At 48.2% G+C, this 13,890-nt stretch overlaps 1 protein-coding gene and 1 long non-coding RNA gene across 2 annotated transcripts; one reads left to right on the plus strand and one right to left on the minus strand.

Annotated features, from left to right (window-relative positions):
* Positions 1-3,996: 3,996 nt before the first annotated feature.
* Positions 3,997-10,264, plus strand: PSMD7 (proteasome 26S subunit, non-ATPase 7). Its single transcript, XM_035566191.2, has 7 exons — positions 3,997-4,155; positions 4,890-4,981; positions 6,346-6,438; positions 7,199-7,296; positions 7,581-7,661; positions 8,985-9,076; positions 9,780-10,264. Exons 1-7 carry the CDS (start codon positions 4,082-4,084, stop codon positions 10,216-10,218), a joined length of 969 nt encoding a protein of 322 aa, XP_035422084.1. The 5' UTR covers positions 3,997-4,081; the 3' UTR covers positions 10,219-10,264.
* Positions 10,265-12,124: 1,860 nt separating this feature from the next.
* Positions 12,125-13,890, minus strand: LOC126913443 (uncharacterized). The gene is made up of 2 exons (XR_007708748.1): positions 13,849-13,890; positions 12,125-13,630 (listed from the first exon to the last, which is right to left on the minus strand). It is a non-coding gene; the product is annotated as an uncharacterized LOC126913443 (long non-coding RNA).

Here is a 13,890-nt window from a genome sequence, read left to right on the forward strand (position 1 = left end):
TCCAATTTAGAGGTCTTCAGAAGCAAACTGATACATATTTTGAAGTTTGGCTAAGTACATTCTTCATGGCATCATGCTTTGAGCATACAGCATCAGCATTTCACTGAATTACAGTTTAACCAAAACAAATTAGAACTAATGTTGTGGTGGCTTTGTTTTCCTTCCATGGCTTGCATTATCCCCGTTCAATTCCAGGCAGCATCATTCTTCCTAAAACAGTTAAAGGCACAGTCTGGTCGAGGAAATCTTAACAGGAAGCTGCAGTTATTTGGACAAAGCTACACTTACTTATAGGGAAATAAATATTTCCTGTTTGAACCGGTAGCATAAAGGTATTATGTGACAAACTATCGACAGGTCTAAAGAAAGCCTCACTCTTCCCGAGTGGGTTTTTAACACATTTTAAAAGGCATCTCAATGAAAACATATTCTAGTAAGCATAGTCTTTTTAAACATATTTCCCCCTTCTTCATCTACCTAGAAAAAAAATAAAGACTTTATTTAAAAATAAAGAAAACCAGTATTAAAGGAGCATATTAGCAAGTGTCATTTAGGATTAGGATCCAAAGCATGAGGCAGCAATATATCCCAGCTGCGTGGATCTGTTGTAGCCCCAGTCCCACGAATGTCACTTATCACTAGCAGGCACTGCAGAGCTACAGAGAAAAAGCAAATCAGGCTGAAGCGTTACTGCTTTCCGCAGGACTTGCCCTCCTCCCGCCTGCAGCCCACCCTCTTTTTGCTGACAACTTCCCTCACACACTCTGCCCTTTAGGTGGGTAGAGAAGCGGGTCCCTGGGAGAGGCTGCGAGGCACAGGTAACCAAACCCTTCCCGAGGAGAGGCTACCGATAGACAAACAGCAGCCTCTTGTCTCCTCAGACACGATGGAAAAATACACAAAGCAGGCGGTAAGTCGGGAGGGCACAGGCTATTGAGCAGTCATCCAAGGCTCCATTCACGTGCTCGATGAACTGAGGTTGTTAACTGCAGCATGCTGGTATTTTCATTTAAAGCACTGTTATGTTTCTAACTCTCACAGCAGGAAAGAACACCTAGAAATACAAACTGAACGTACTCAGTAAACGTATGCCTTCCCTAGTCTATAGACGACCAGATGCTTCTGTGATTCCACTGGCAGAATTATCTCCATTTGTTCCCCCACCACCACTATTACAAATTCACGCTGCTCCCCTTCACCAATATTGACAGACTGAAAGGAGAAAGCGAGGGATACAACCGTTAAAAGTGTCCCTCCACCACATTACTGTGGTCTTGTAGGCCAGCATTAGTTAAATTAGAAAGCAGCCAGCAAGCAGACATCATAACACCATGGTTGAGGGCTGCCCAGAGAACATCACTAGTCTAACAAGCACCTAGGCATGAACATGACACGGGACATTTTACAGAAATAGAAAGCAAGTTTCTGAAGCATCTAAACACTTCGCAGTTTACAGACAAATACCAGTTCCTGATGGAAGGTCCAACATTCCTGATCCCCAGGGCTGGAAAAGAGGCCAGAACATGACAAAAGGCATAGAAAAGACTGAGGATCTCGGCACCAACAGTTTTCATCCTGCTAGTGACACAGCAGCCGACAGCAGCAGAGCTTGGTTTGGAAAAGCCTACAGAGGCGTCCTTCTGTGTGACAGTAAGAATTTGAGCAGAGCTAACAACACCTAACAAATTAAAAGGAAGAGAATTAGGTCAAAAAGTGAATTCAGAATGAAGCGAATTCAGAACAGAGTTGCAGGTCATGCCGTTCAAGACAGTGTGTGATTTTCTGCTGATGAACTTTCTTTCAAAATGCACAGTCACTACTGACACTAACGAAACCGATAATGGGATGGCGAGCCAAAACGCAGCAGAGGTCCGCCCTCACAGACAGCACGATGCATCTGGGATGGTGACTTCCCCCTTGAGGTTATCAAGGTCATTATTCAAGGAAGACCAAAGGTCAGTTTAACATTAAAAGTCAAATTCATGATTATATAACTGTTTTATGACAATTTGTTCTTCTAATTTTTCAATTCAGAGAATCGTTCTTAAACCTCTGAAAAGTTATCTATACCTTATAATAAAAATAAAGGAAAAGAAAGGAGAAGAGAAGTACAGCCCAACAACTAACAACTGAGTCATTTGTTCCGGAGGGGAGGAACCTCCCCTCTCCAGGTCAGTCACCAGGTGCTCGCTTACAGGAGAACGTCTCTAAACTTTGAATTTCAGCTCAGCAATCATGAGCCAAATCATAAATAAGTATTGATGTTTGCCACTCTACAGTTAAATTACATAAGGCATCAATGCAATCAACTCATTAGCTGTTTTTTATTGAGCACCAACATTCATTACTTACTTTTCAATTCTTTGATTAAGCAACATATTGCCTGTATTCCCAGTCTACATCTACCAGCTGATTAGCTCAATAATACTGATAATCTTCTCAAGTCAAAAGAGCTGGGAAGGGAAGTAACTGAAATCCCTATGAGCAGACTCAATTTACTCCTTTTGTGTATAACATCAATACACTGAACTACCAGCAATACAATCCAGCAAATGAAACTTCAAATGCACTAAGTTAGAGAGTGATTTTAACAAAAAGTCACAGCAGGTCATTAAAATGCCCCTTAATTGTCTCTAGATCATACTCCGTTATCCTTCAACAACCTTCCTGGCATGCTGAGATTTTAAATCTCTTCTGACTGATGTAAGACCCAAGAACAGAATTGAAGTGTGATTGTCACATACGGAGTCTGAATGCCAAAGGTCAGAACAGCTTACTGGTATGCTGGCCCACTGCTCCAAATTTTATATCTTTTCTGTCCCTCGGTTATTGCCTGACATGATTTAACAACTGTAATTCCTTATTTAACGATGTCAAAGGTTTTTAGGAAATTGACTGTATTTCACCAACGATATATTTCTTCTTGATTACAGAGTGGTTAAAATGATTTTAAACCAAGACAGCAAAATAAAGCAGTAATAAAATCAATAAAAGGTGCTTAAAACATTCCTTCTATTAGGTAATGGCATTTAAAATATCCGTAGCTTGTAATGGCACTTAGGATATGCCCAAAAATCAATGAGCTAAATTACTTATCGAACTAGTTAATTTGAACATTGAGTTTTATATGTATATTGATAAAACAAGCTACAAGAACACCGGCTCCGTTTGAATTCCACGGTCAGATGTCTCCCTCTGCTGGAAGGAGCCTCTAAAAGCTCCGCCGGGTTTTTATTTTTCAAACAGCAAAACAAAACCGACACTAGAGGACGTAACGCCTAAAAGACTCCACGAGAGGTCTCAGATTCGTCCACAGTTTGCGAATGAAAGCCGGTATCACCGGGAGCTGCAGTGTAACGGGATGCTAAACAGCAACACAGAACTTGAGACTCCACCCAATACTGCCACATTTCTCAGACCTGAGAAACACGCGGAAAAACGCACCCCATGGGAAAAGCGTGGAAAGGAGGAATATCGTAATGCTTTAAAAACAGTGAGACTATGAAGAAATCTGCTAGTACTTTTTGTGTCAAAAATATCTCCGTGGTGGGTTCAGGAGCAGCACGCTCCGTTCTGTTTTCTTGCTCGAAGTGAGGTACAACTGACAAGCTTCGTGCCTGCTGGCTTCGTTCTGAGTCTAAGCTGCTTCTCTTTTAGGAAAAACTATACTTCAGAGGGGAGAATGTTTTAAAAAAAAATAAAATAAAATAAAAAAGACTGGAGGCTGTTATTGCCTACAGAACACAACATATTGGGCTAAAGGCGAACACCACCAGACCTCTGCCCCTTTACACAGCTGCCGGGACGCCGCGTCCCGACTTCCCCAAGATGGCGCCGAGCCGCCGCCGGCCTCGCCGCACCTTCCCAAGATGGCGGCGGCGGCGGCGGCGTGGCCCGTCTCCCGCGACCTCCCCAAGATGGCGGCGGCCGCCCGCCGCCCCGTCGCAGATGGCGGCGGAGGCCCCGCCCGGGCGCGGGGCAGGCTGGGAGCGGGGCCGCGCGGCGGGGAGCGGGGCCTGCGGCGGGCGGGGCGCGGAGCGGGGCCGGGGCCGGGGCCGGGGCCGGGCGGGCGGCGGGCGCCATGCCGGAGCTGGCGGTGGACCGGGTGGTCGTGCACCCGCTGGTGCTGCTCAGCGTCGTCGATCACTTCAACAGGTGGGGCCGGCCGTCGGGGCCGCCGCGGCGCTGAGTCACGGGCCCGGCCCGCGCCGCGCCGACAGGCACCGGGCACCGGGGGGGGGGGGGAACGGGAAGGAACCGGGGGGGGCGGCCCCGGGGCGGGGACGGGGGGCGGTGGGTCTGGGGGGGGGGGAATCGGACGGAGCCGGGCCCCGGCCCCGCGCGGCGGCGGGATCGCGGCCTGCGGCAGCCGCCGGGGCCCGGGGGAGGCGGCGCGGGCCGGGCCGGGGCCGGGGGGTGCTGCGGAGCCCAGGGCCGCGTCCCGCAGCTGCCGGCGGGGCCGAGCGCGGCCCTGAGACCCCTCCCGGCCCGGCCCGGCCCAGGGTACCTCCCGGAGTATCTCCCGGGGTACCGACGGCCGCAGCTTTAACGCTAAACAACAACATCGGGAGCAGCCGAGCGGTTGTGCGCGGAGCTCCCTGGCTTCTCCCAGCCGCTGCCCCGTGACACAGCACCTCGCGGGCCGCGCCGGCCCCGCAGCCCTTTCCCTGCATCGCCGCGTTACAACATTTGACTCTGAGTGCACCCAGGCAGCTTTTTTTTAACGTAAATCAGCAATCAGTAATCAAAATCCACACCGCCCTTTGTTCCGTCCCACCAGCACCCACACCGCTTAGCTTGCACGAGTTAGAAGCAACAGCTGCCCCGCTGTTACCTTCTTCCCCGAGCCGGGCTCCGTGCCATAAGGACTGACCGTCTTTTCCATTCAGGATAGGAAAAGTTGGAAACCAGAAGCGAGTCGTCGGTGTGCTGCTGGGCTCGTGGCAGAAAAAAATCCTGGATGTGTCCAACAGTTTCGCAGGTGAGTTTGGGTGTCCGACCATATTAAAACCTGCTCAGTTACTCAATCAGATGCATCGCATGCTTTTTTCTTAAGCCACCCTGCTAGACCACAGATACTTTCCACCTACAAATCAGCCTGTATCAAACAAAAAATGCTAACTGCCAGCTGTCAAAAATACAGCTATCCCAGCCTGTCTCGTCCTGCACCTTCCCTGTAACATTGTGCCATGTGCGGTGTTTCAGGAGCAGGTGTAAACCTTTTTTAAAACGCTGGCAAATGTTTTGGTGCATTGTACTGGCTGACCTCTGCTGAGTGATCGTGTCGCAGCTTGTAGAACAAATCACAGCTCTGAGTGCTGATGTGGCTGTTTCCTGCTTACGTAAAGATGTAATGTGTACTTCAGCTTTAATTCTTTTCCCCAGATTTTGTCCAGTTACAGCACTTGTTCTTTCTTTAAGCATGTTGTTAATAGTGTTGAAACAGTTTCCTCTTAAATATTTATACGTGATAGTAACAGTAGGTTTTGAATCCATGGCTTTCACTAACCCATTTGTGTTAGTTACATCATTTCCTTCCCAGTGGGACCACTCTATGACAACGCAAAAATATCTCAGTTTATATATGGAGTTTCACAGTTTGTATGGAGTTCTTCTCCCAAACAGGGACCTTTTTTTTTTTTTTTTTTTTTTTTCCAATTTTTGGAAGTTATTTTTTCCACTTGAGTTGAAAAGAGTTGTTTTGTTGGTTTTGGTTTTTGGTTTTCATTTTCTTCGTTTGTTTGTTTGTACTTTTGACAGCCTTTCAACTATGAAGCTTTAATATTCTTGTAAATTGTAGGGCTGAAAGCAGCCTGTTCTCAAAATTGAACCTGTGTCCCTGTATACATGCTGACTGATGAAATAACTAGCCCTGTACTCAAGGGTAAACAGTCCTTACTTAAAGTGCCTCTTTGGGTTCTAGTCATCCATAAAAGCACTGATTAATTCTACACTGAAAATTAATTTTTCTCTGAGTAGATTTCTGTTGATCAACAAGCTAAAAAGTCTATAGAGATCCTCAACTTATCATATCAAATGTCTGTGCACAGCAGTTACTTTTGTATAAGGGAGGATTTCTTTCTGATGTTTTGCTGTTCTCAATTGATGATAACCTTCAAAACGTTTTGCATTTTATTTTTCTGTTCTGAAACTGTGAGCAGTTAGGAAAGAGAACTGACCAGCCCTGAAATTTATCTCCTGCAGTGTAACGTTGCAGAACATTTGAAACTGTTTAAGATCCGACCTCCCTTAGCAGCCAAAGCAATCCTAAAACATGGTGGTTCTATAAATGTTTCCAGTCTGGACGTTGGATTCTTAAATACTGATATTTTGTTTTATTCCCAGTTCCTTTTGATGAGGACGACAAGGATGACACTGTGTGGTTTCTAGACCATGATTATCTGGAGAACATGTATGGAATGTTTAAGAAGGTCAACGGTAAGTTTAGATTGTTTTGCAGTCGTGGATACACTCCTAGAAACTTCAAAATCTTTGTCTGCCTGAGAAAGTGAATTCATAGCTAAGTAGAAAATTATTTGTCCATGTAAGAAGCCACTCCATACTAATTCCTCGCATGGCTTCACTTTTGCTAATGCATTTCCATGGATTAATTTGTACAAGTAGTTTGTGTTCTTAACACATTCATTTATACCTTGTTATTTTTCCCAAGTAACTCTTCTGTACAGATGTGCCCTGAAATTACTTCTTATGAATGTAAATATTACAAGCTCAAATTTCAAGTAATAATTCTATTACTCCTCACTACTGTTTTAAAAACTATCTTTGCTACTTGGTTTGAGACTTTAGAGCTGAATGTCCATTCGTAACTTAAATTCCCATCAATTTTCTTAGCCCTAGGAACAGTTGGCATTCTCAAGAATCAGTTTGTATTTCTAGAATTTTTGCATTCTTAGATGTCAGAGTTTCAAGCTGACAGATCCCAGCATCTGCAAAATTAGCACGTGATATGAAATAGTCTAGTTACGAACCTAGGAGTAAAGTAAATCATGCAAACTAAGATCATGTCTTTGTCACTAGTCATGTCATTGTCTTGCCTGCTCTGATTCATTTTTTCCCTGCTCTGCACTCGTCTTCTACATGCGTCAGATTTTCACCCCTGATTCAGTCTCTGCCTAAATCTTTCTATTGTTGTCTTGCCACACGATTCTGATTTAGAATCCTTTCTGTTTTTTCTCAGCTAGAGAAAGAATAGTTGGTTGGTACCACACAGGCCCTAAACTACACAAGAATGACATTGCCATCAATGAACTGATGAAAAGATACTGTCCTAACTCTGTAAGTGCTGCACTTTCTTTTTGTTTTTTGCTCTTTCTTCCTGAATGGGGGACCTGGGAACCCCTGGCCCCTACCTTTGTTATGGGTGATACAGCTTGTTAAAAACTCATGTCAAAGTCTTTTGAAACATCTGTAGATGTCTTTTCGAAATGCCTGGAGACAAAACCTCTGCACAGCCAGCATACCGCTGTTAGGGAATGAAGAGCTGACTTGGGTATTTCTTTCTAGTCCTTGAATAAAACTTGGGTTTCTGAAATGTTTGGTTTTTTGCTTTTTTCCATAAGGTGTTGGTGATTATTGATGTGAAACCTAAGGACTTGGGGCTGCCCACAGAAGCTTATATTTCAGTTGAAGAAGTTCACGATGTGAGTATTCAATGTTTCCATTAAAAGATGAGTGTTAGTTTCCCTGGTTTTCTGAAAGATGCACATCCCTGTGGCTGGCAGCCAAAATCTGCTGAAAACAGAGTTTAAATCCCAGCAGTGGTGTGAGCCTTTCTCACTCAAGTTTTCATCCACCAGTGCGCTTGGAAGAAAAGCTTTGTGTTACAGTTTGACCTCAGGAATTCCACAGTTCCAGCTTTCTGTATGATTTAGATGCTTCTTACCTGTTTCTGTCACTTCCATGGCCACGGTCACTGACTGGAACACTTCTAACCAGTGACTTCTGCGCATATGTTTGCAGAGGTATTCTGAGTAATGATGTGCTTATTCATTTGTTCACCAGCCAGTGTTGAACGGGCAGGTCAGGCATGAGCAAAACTAAGTAATCACTTGCAGCACTCTGCACACAGGTGATGTACAGTAGTAAATCAGCTTCAGCTTTTCATCTCCAACTGTTTGATTTAAATTACATTCTGAACATATATAAAGAAGTTTAATCCTCTCGCCTTTCTGAGGCCCTCAGTAGAGAGAGAAAGCTGTTTCCAGTATTACAGGTTATATATCTGCAGAATTTGTTCTTAGTTACGTGAATTCACAGTAGTCTCAGTAGTGCTTTCTGTTTACTGGTGTGGGTAATGACTTTGAAAACAGACAGATAAAACTTATTCTCGGTAGTTCAGGTGATGACTCTTTTAAACATCTCCCTTAATCTCAATTATATAGATTTTAATTTGAATTAGATTGATTCATATTAGTATTGTTTCTAGAATTGCATATGTGCTTCTAACTAGTGAAAGCCAGGATGACAAAAAGATATTTAGTGAGATTTTCCATTCTACCCACTAGTAGACCAATAGACAAATAAAGTACATTAATTGAAAATTACACAGAGCACAAGAAATTGCTAGCACTTCTGGACTTGTGGCAGAAATAATAATTAAAACAAGAAAAATGCAGTCTTTCTGATTTCCGGTCAACTATATATAACTACTTTGCTAAATTCATAAGTACAGTTTCTTATACTCTATCTGAAATTGTGTATTTTTAAAAGGCATTGTGATTGACTTCTAAACTTCTCCCCTTAGCTGTGTACTTCAGTCCCATGTTGTTTTGCCCTAATTTGGCCCATTGCCTCTTCCTGATGCTGTTGTGCAACAGGCCTCAGTTAATCTTATGCTTCAACGTTGTTCACATTGCCCCTGTTCACGTGAGACACCTCTGCTGGCTGGGGTGTGTGTGTCTTTGTGCCTGCCGTCAGCTGTGTGCCCAGTCTAACCCTGTCCCTTGTGTTCATGCACCTCCAAGGATGGCACTCCAACCTCCAAGACGTTTGAGCACGTGACTAGTGAGATCGGAGCGGAGGAGGCAGAGGAAGTTGGTGTCGAACACTTGTTACGGTAAACACCTTTAAAATGAAACCTTTCTTACGAGACTTGCCCAGGAGGAAACGGGGTCCATCTGGCATCTCCCAGTGCCAGCTTCCTGGAGGAAGCACAGAGCTCGTTAAACATGCTGCTCAAGTTCCAAGCGTGTGTTCATTTAGTAGTCTTGCTTGGCATGTTCACTCATTGCTTGTGAAACGTGTATCTGCCAACTCCATCAGATGATGAAAACTACGTAGTCATTGTATCAAAGCTTTGGAATATTATGGTTTGGGACTGTCTCCAGCCACTGCATACCTCGCAGAGCAGGACTGGATGGGCGCGTGGCAGGTTTATCTCTAGCTGACTAATTGGCAAAGCTCGCTAGTCATCAAGAAAAGAGAGCAGTCACCCAATACAAGCTGTTTGACTTCTCAAGTGTCAGAAATTCTGATGTTTTATTTCTTTCTATCACTCTAAGCAGTGTAATTAATTTTATTCCAAATAGAACGTCTGTGCACCACAGGATACAACAGTGACCTGTTTTAGATAGGCTTTCTAATGTAAATCAGTTTGTTTTCATTCTTTGACTTAAAGCATTCAGTTTAATTGTCCTTTCTCTGGGCTTGAAACTGCTCTTCTTTCTAAGCTGTAACGACCTCTTAGTGACTATGCATAGCCTGGTAGTGAGCATGCAGTGTAACGTTCTAATGCTGAGTCTTTGTTATGCGTGTTTCAGAGATATCAAGGATACAACGGTGGGCACCCTGTCCCAGCGGATCACGAATCAGGTCCATGGCTTGAAGGGACTGAACTCCAAGCTTCTGGACATCAGGAGCTACTTAGAGAAAGTAGCCATGGGCAAGCTACCCATCAATCACCAGATCATTTACCATCTTCAGGATGTCTTCAACCTGCTACCAGATGTCAACCTGCAAGAGTTTGTCAAGGCCTTTTATCTGAAGACCAATGACCAGATGGTGGTCGTTTACCTGGCTTCTCTTATTCGTTCTGTGGTTGCCCTGCACAACCTCATTAACAACAAGATTGCCAACAGGGATGCAGAGAAGAAAGAAGGACAGGAAAAAGAAGAAAGTAAAAAAGAGAGGAAAGATGAGAAGGAGAAAGACAAGGAGAAGAGTGATGTCAAGAAAGAGGAGAAAAAAGACAAAAAGTAAAATGTGTAGTTTTTTTATTTGTAAATTAAAAATCTTGTAAACTAAATCACTTTGCTGCTGCGTTCTTTTCCTTTGTTGAAATGGTCAGTGCTTCGTTTGCCTCTACTGCGATAGCTGCTTTTTACATTCATTTATAACATGGCTGTATACATCTACTCCAACCGGCAGCTGCTGCAACAAGGAGACGGTTGCTGTATGTAAGGAGAAAGGCTTGGCGGTTTGGGTCTTAGCACTGAGCAGGGACGGGGGAAAAGCCAGGGTGACGTATTTTCTCTAAGCACAGCACTCTTCCTTCCCCCATGCTTATCTCCTTCAATGGCAGGCCAACAGCTGAAGATTTCTACTGCAGCCTGTATTAGAACTTGCTCTACATACCTGTTTTAGCTGTCGTTGTGAGTTTTCACTATTATCTGAGAACTGACTGGTTCTGAAGCACCACAGAGCAGGAACAAGGACGTTGCTATATGGCCAGCTGCCTTCTAGCCCTATCTTGTGATGGGCTGGTATCTTTTGGTACCTCACAAAAAAAAAAAGGCAGGTATAAAATACATTCCTGGCTCCTGGGCTCTGCTGGGGTGGAAATGAGGGGGGAGAGAGCAAGGGCTTGTGCTGGTGAGGAGGAAAGGCTGTGCGTGCCACTACTGTGCTGCACAGAGCAGCTTGCCTTCCTCCCAGAGGAGCGATGTTCATTACCACATCATGTTTTGCACTGTGAGTAGGTATTTGCATATTTCAGGACTAATTCATTGTAATTAGCCAATTTTATGCGATATAGATACCGCTATATTTAATCTAGTCCCGATTTGCAGTCCCTGGGCACCTCAGTGCCCTGGCAGCACACAGATGGCACCACTGCTGTTACAGCTGCCAGCGACCGAACCAGCTCCACGGCATGCCAGGGCAGCACTGCCTCAGCTGCCAGCCCGCACGCAGCTCCCTGCCCGCCCAGTCGATTCCCTCCAAGCTCTGGAGTTAAAACATTTGGGGAGGCACTGACCCAGGCCGAGCTCTGCAGAGCCCCACGCTGAGGCGACATTGCGGGTGCCGGGGAGCCTGCCCTGCACGTCCTGCAGCCCTGTCCTGCATCTCCGCCGCCTGCCAGGACACCTGGCTGCTGGCAGGAGGGATGGGTGCGTTCTCCAGCACAGCTGCCCCTGAAACCGAACCAGAAAGCTGGAGCTGGGGCTCTGTTTGGCCTCACGCGCTGCAGAGGGTCCCCTCTGTGCCACAGCCCCCACCAGCTCCCTGCCACCTCCCTGGTGGATGCGAGCGCTGCCGTGCCCAGGGCCAGCCCACGGAGAGCAAAGTTTCCTCTGGGGCTGGGCTGTGCCACACATGGAAATGAGTTCCCACTGCGCAGCGTGAGCCCTGCCTATTGACAAAATAATAACACCAGCTGCAACAGCTGCTGAAAGGCAGTCACAGCAAAGTCCCCGGCTGCTGGCTGTCCCCTGGCAGTACGAATGGTGGGTTTATTTAGTTCTGCTGCGGTGGGGTTTTTTTTTGTTTTAACCAAATGCTGCAGTCCTAGGGCTGCTGGCCTCACGTGCCCGACTCCCAGCACTGCCTCGTGGGTGCCACATGTGAGCACACGGCCCACGACAGCAGCCAAGCCCCCAGGCGCTCCAGGTCCCGGTGAGGGCAGTGCCACCGCTGCCCCTGCACAGCCACACTCACAGCCCACAGAGCCGAGGGCAGCGCGGAGCTGGCTGCGAGCAGAGCTGGGGGCTCACCAGCTCCCCCAACTCCTGAAGTGGCAGCACTGAGGGTGCCCAAATCCAGCCCCAGCCTGGGACGAGGACGTCTCCGGAGCAGCATCGCCCTGATCCCGCACCCAAACCTTCGCCACAGCCCTGGGAGGAGCAGGGGGCTGTCCTCCCCATGACACCAGCCAGGGACACACACCTCGGCAGCTGCTTGTCGTTTATTGCACAAGAAATCGGCATCACTGAGGCAGGATGGTGCAGTACAAAACTATCCAGTTACCAGTCAAAAGCTATTGCAGAGGTTTGTATCCACAGACTTCATTTATGTACAGATTTACACACCAACGCTCGCAGGGGCCATGCCTGCGGTGCCAGAGCCGGGACCCTGCTGCCAGGAGCCCCGGGGGACACAGCAGGACCAAGGGCAGGGGCCTGGTCCTGCCCTCACCGCAGCTCCGGCAGCTTCTGACACCGGCCTGGCCGTGGCAAAGGGAACGCAGCACATCTGGGCCGACCCTCGAGCCAAGCGAGTGCTGGGGGTGGCCGTGCTGTCCCCACCGAGCCCCGTGCCCGCTGCAGAGCGCCAGCTGGGAGCAGCACTCCACTTCAGGATTAAATACAACAGCACGGAGGCCTCACGCTTGTGAATAAAGCCGAGCAGCAGACAGGGCCAGTCTGGGGGCAGCCCCGGCCCGTGCTGTGCCCTGGCCCCAGCAGCACCCGCTGCAGGCTCCCTGTTACCCTTGCTGGGTGCAGGATAGGGCCCAAACTCGTACGTCTTCACAACCACCTGAGAGTCAGTTCGAGAGCCATTTCCCATCCTCACCTGCATCTACTAAAATGCCACAGAAAGGCAGAAAAAACTGGGGGGTGGGAATAGCCCATACCTAAACCAGGTCTCACTTTAACTGCATCTAGGAAAAGCCCCAGCCAGGCTCCAGAAGTCAGAGCCCCTGGACAAAGCTGCTGCTCCAGCAGAAGTGCCTTTCCCCATGGGGGGTCTGTGGGGTCCATCAGGGTCCCCTCACAGGGACCTGCGGCCACAAGCTAAGGAGTTCAGTGAAGCTACAGGGAGCAGAGAGAAAAACTGCAGAGAAATGAGGGGGTTTGGCTCCAGCTCAACAGTTGAAGTTGTTCGTGCCTGTTTCCAGGTGCGCACACCTCTTCAGTGCGAGGTTTCTCACCCCTCTGCAGGCACAGAGGAGCCCCTTTAACACTGACCAGCCATGGGACAGGGGAGCGCAGCCCCCACCACGCCACCAGGCAGGAGCTCAGACCCTGGTGTCATTCCCGAGCCACCCCAGCGCCCCCCAGGACTCCCAGCAGGGTGAGGGGGGACGGGGAGCCCAGGCGCACGCAGCACACCCAGGCTGAGCGGACACAGGCTTTGGCACCCACCTCCCCATCACACCTCTGATTAATTTGGGGAGGCACACGTGGACCCGTTTCCCCCAGGGCTGTTAGTGCAGGTCTTGCACAGGAACAAGAGCAGAGTCCGCAGCCGCCCGCACACCATCCCGCGAGGCGACACCCGGCGGCAGGCAGCACTCGGGGCCCTCCCCGCCTCAGGCACCTCCGGAGTCGCTGGGAGAGCACCGAGGCTCCATCACTCCTGGCCAAATCCTTCCGTCTCCTCGATGGCGTAAAGCAGCTTCTCCTTCAGCTGTTCGTAGCTCTTGTACGGAGGCAAATCCAGGCGGTTAAAGCTGCCGAGACAACAGAGGCTGTGAACAGTGATCCCAATTCCTCTGCCGCCCTCCTCCCCGCGCAGGGACCCCTCCCCGTGGGGCCCCTCTGGCCTCAGCAGCTCCGTCCCATGGGACTTCCAGTGGGGGGGATGGGACAGGGGGCACCGGGGCCCCGCACAGCCAGGCAGGGACCGCGAGCAGATGTCCCCACGCAGTGCCGAGAAGAAATGACTTACCATGTATGGCTCCGAGGCAGCCACGTCTCTTTGCCAACTTTA

The sequence above is a fragment of the Cygnus atratus genome, chromosome 12, assembly GCF_013377495.2.
Source record: "Cygnus atratus isolate AKBS03 ecotype Queensland, Australia chromosome 12, CAtr_DNAZoo_HiC_assembly, whole genome shotgun sequence".
Lineage (NCBI taxonomy): Eukaryota > Metazoa > Chordata > Aves > Anseriformes > Anatidae > Cygnus > Cygnus atratus.

Coding starts and splice junctions, on each gene's coding strand:
- PSMD7 (XM_035566191.2), top strand. CDS start 4,082: ATGCCGGAGCTGGCGGTGGACCGGGTGGTCGTGCACCCGCTGGTGCTG. Junction 6,439..7,198: donor AATGTTTAAGAAGGTCAACG/GTAAGTTTAGAT, acceptor GTTTTTTCTCAG/CTAGAGAAAGAATAGTTGGT. Junction 7,662..8,984: donor CAGTTGAAGAAGTTCACGAT/GTGAGTATTCAA, acceptor TGCACCTCCAAG/GATGGCACTCCAACCTCCAA.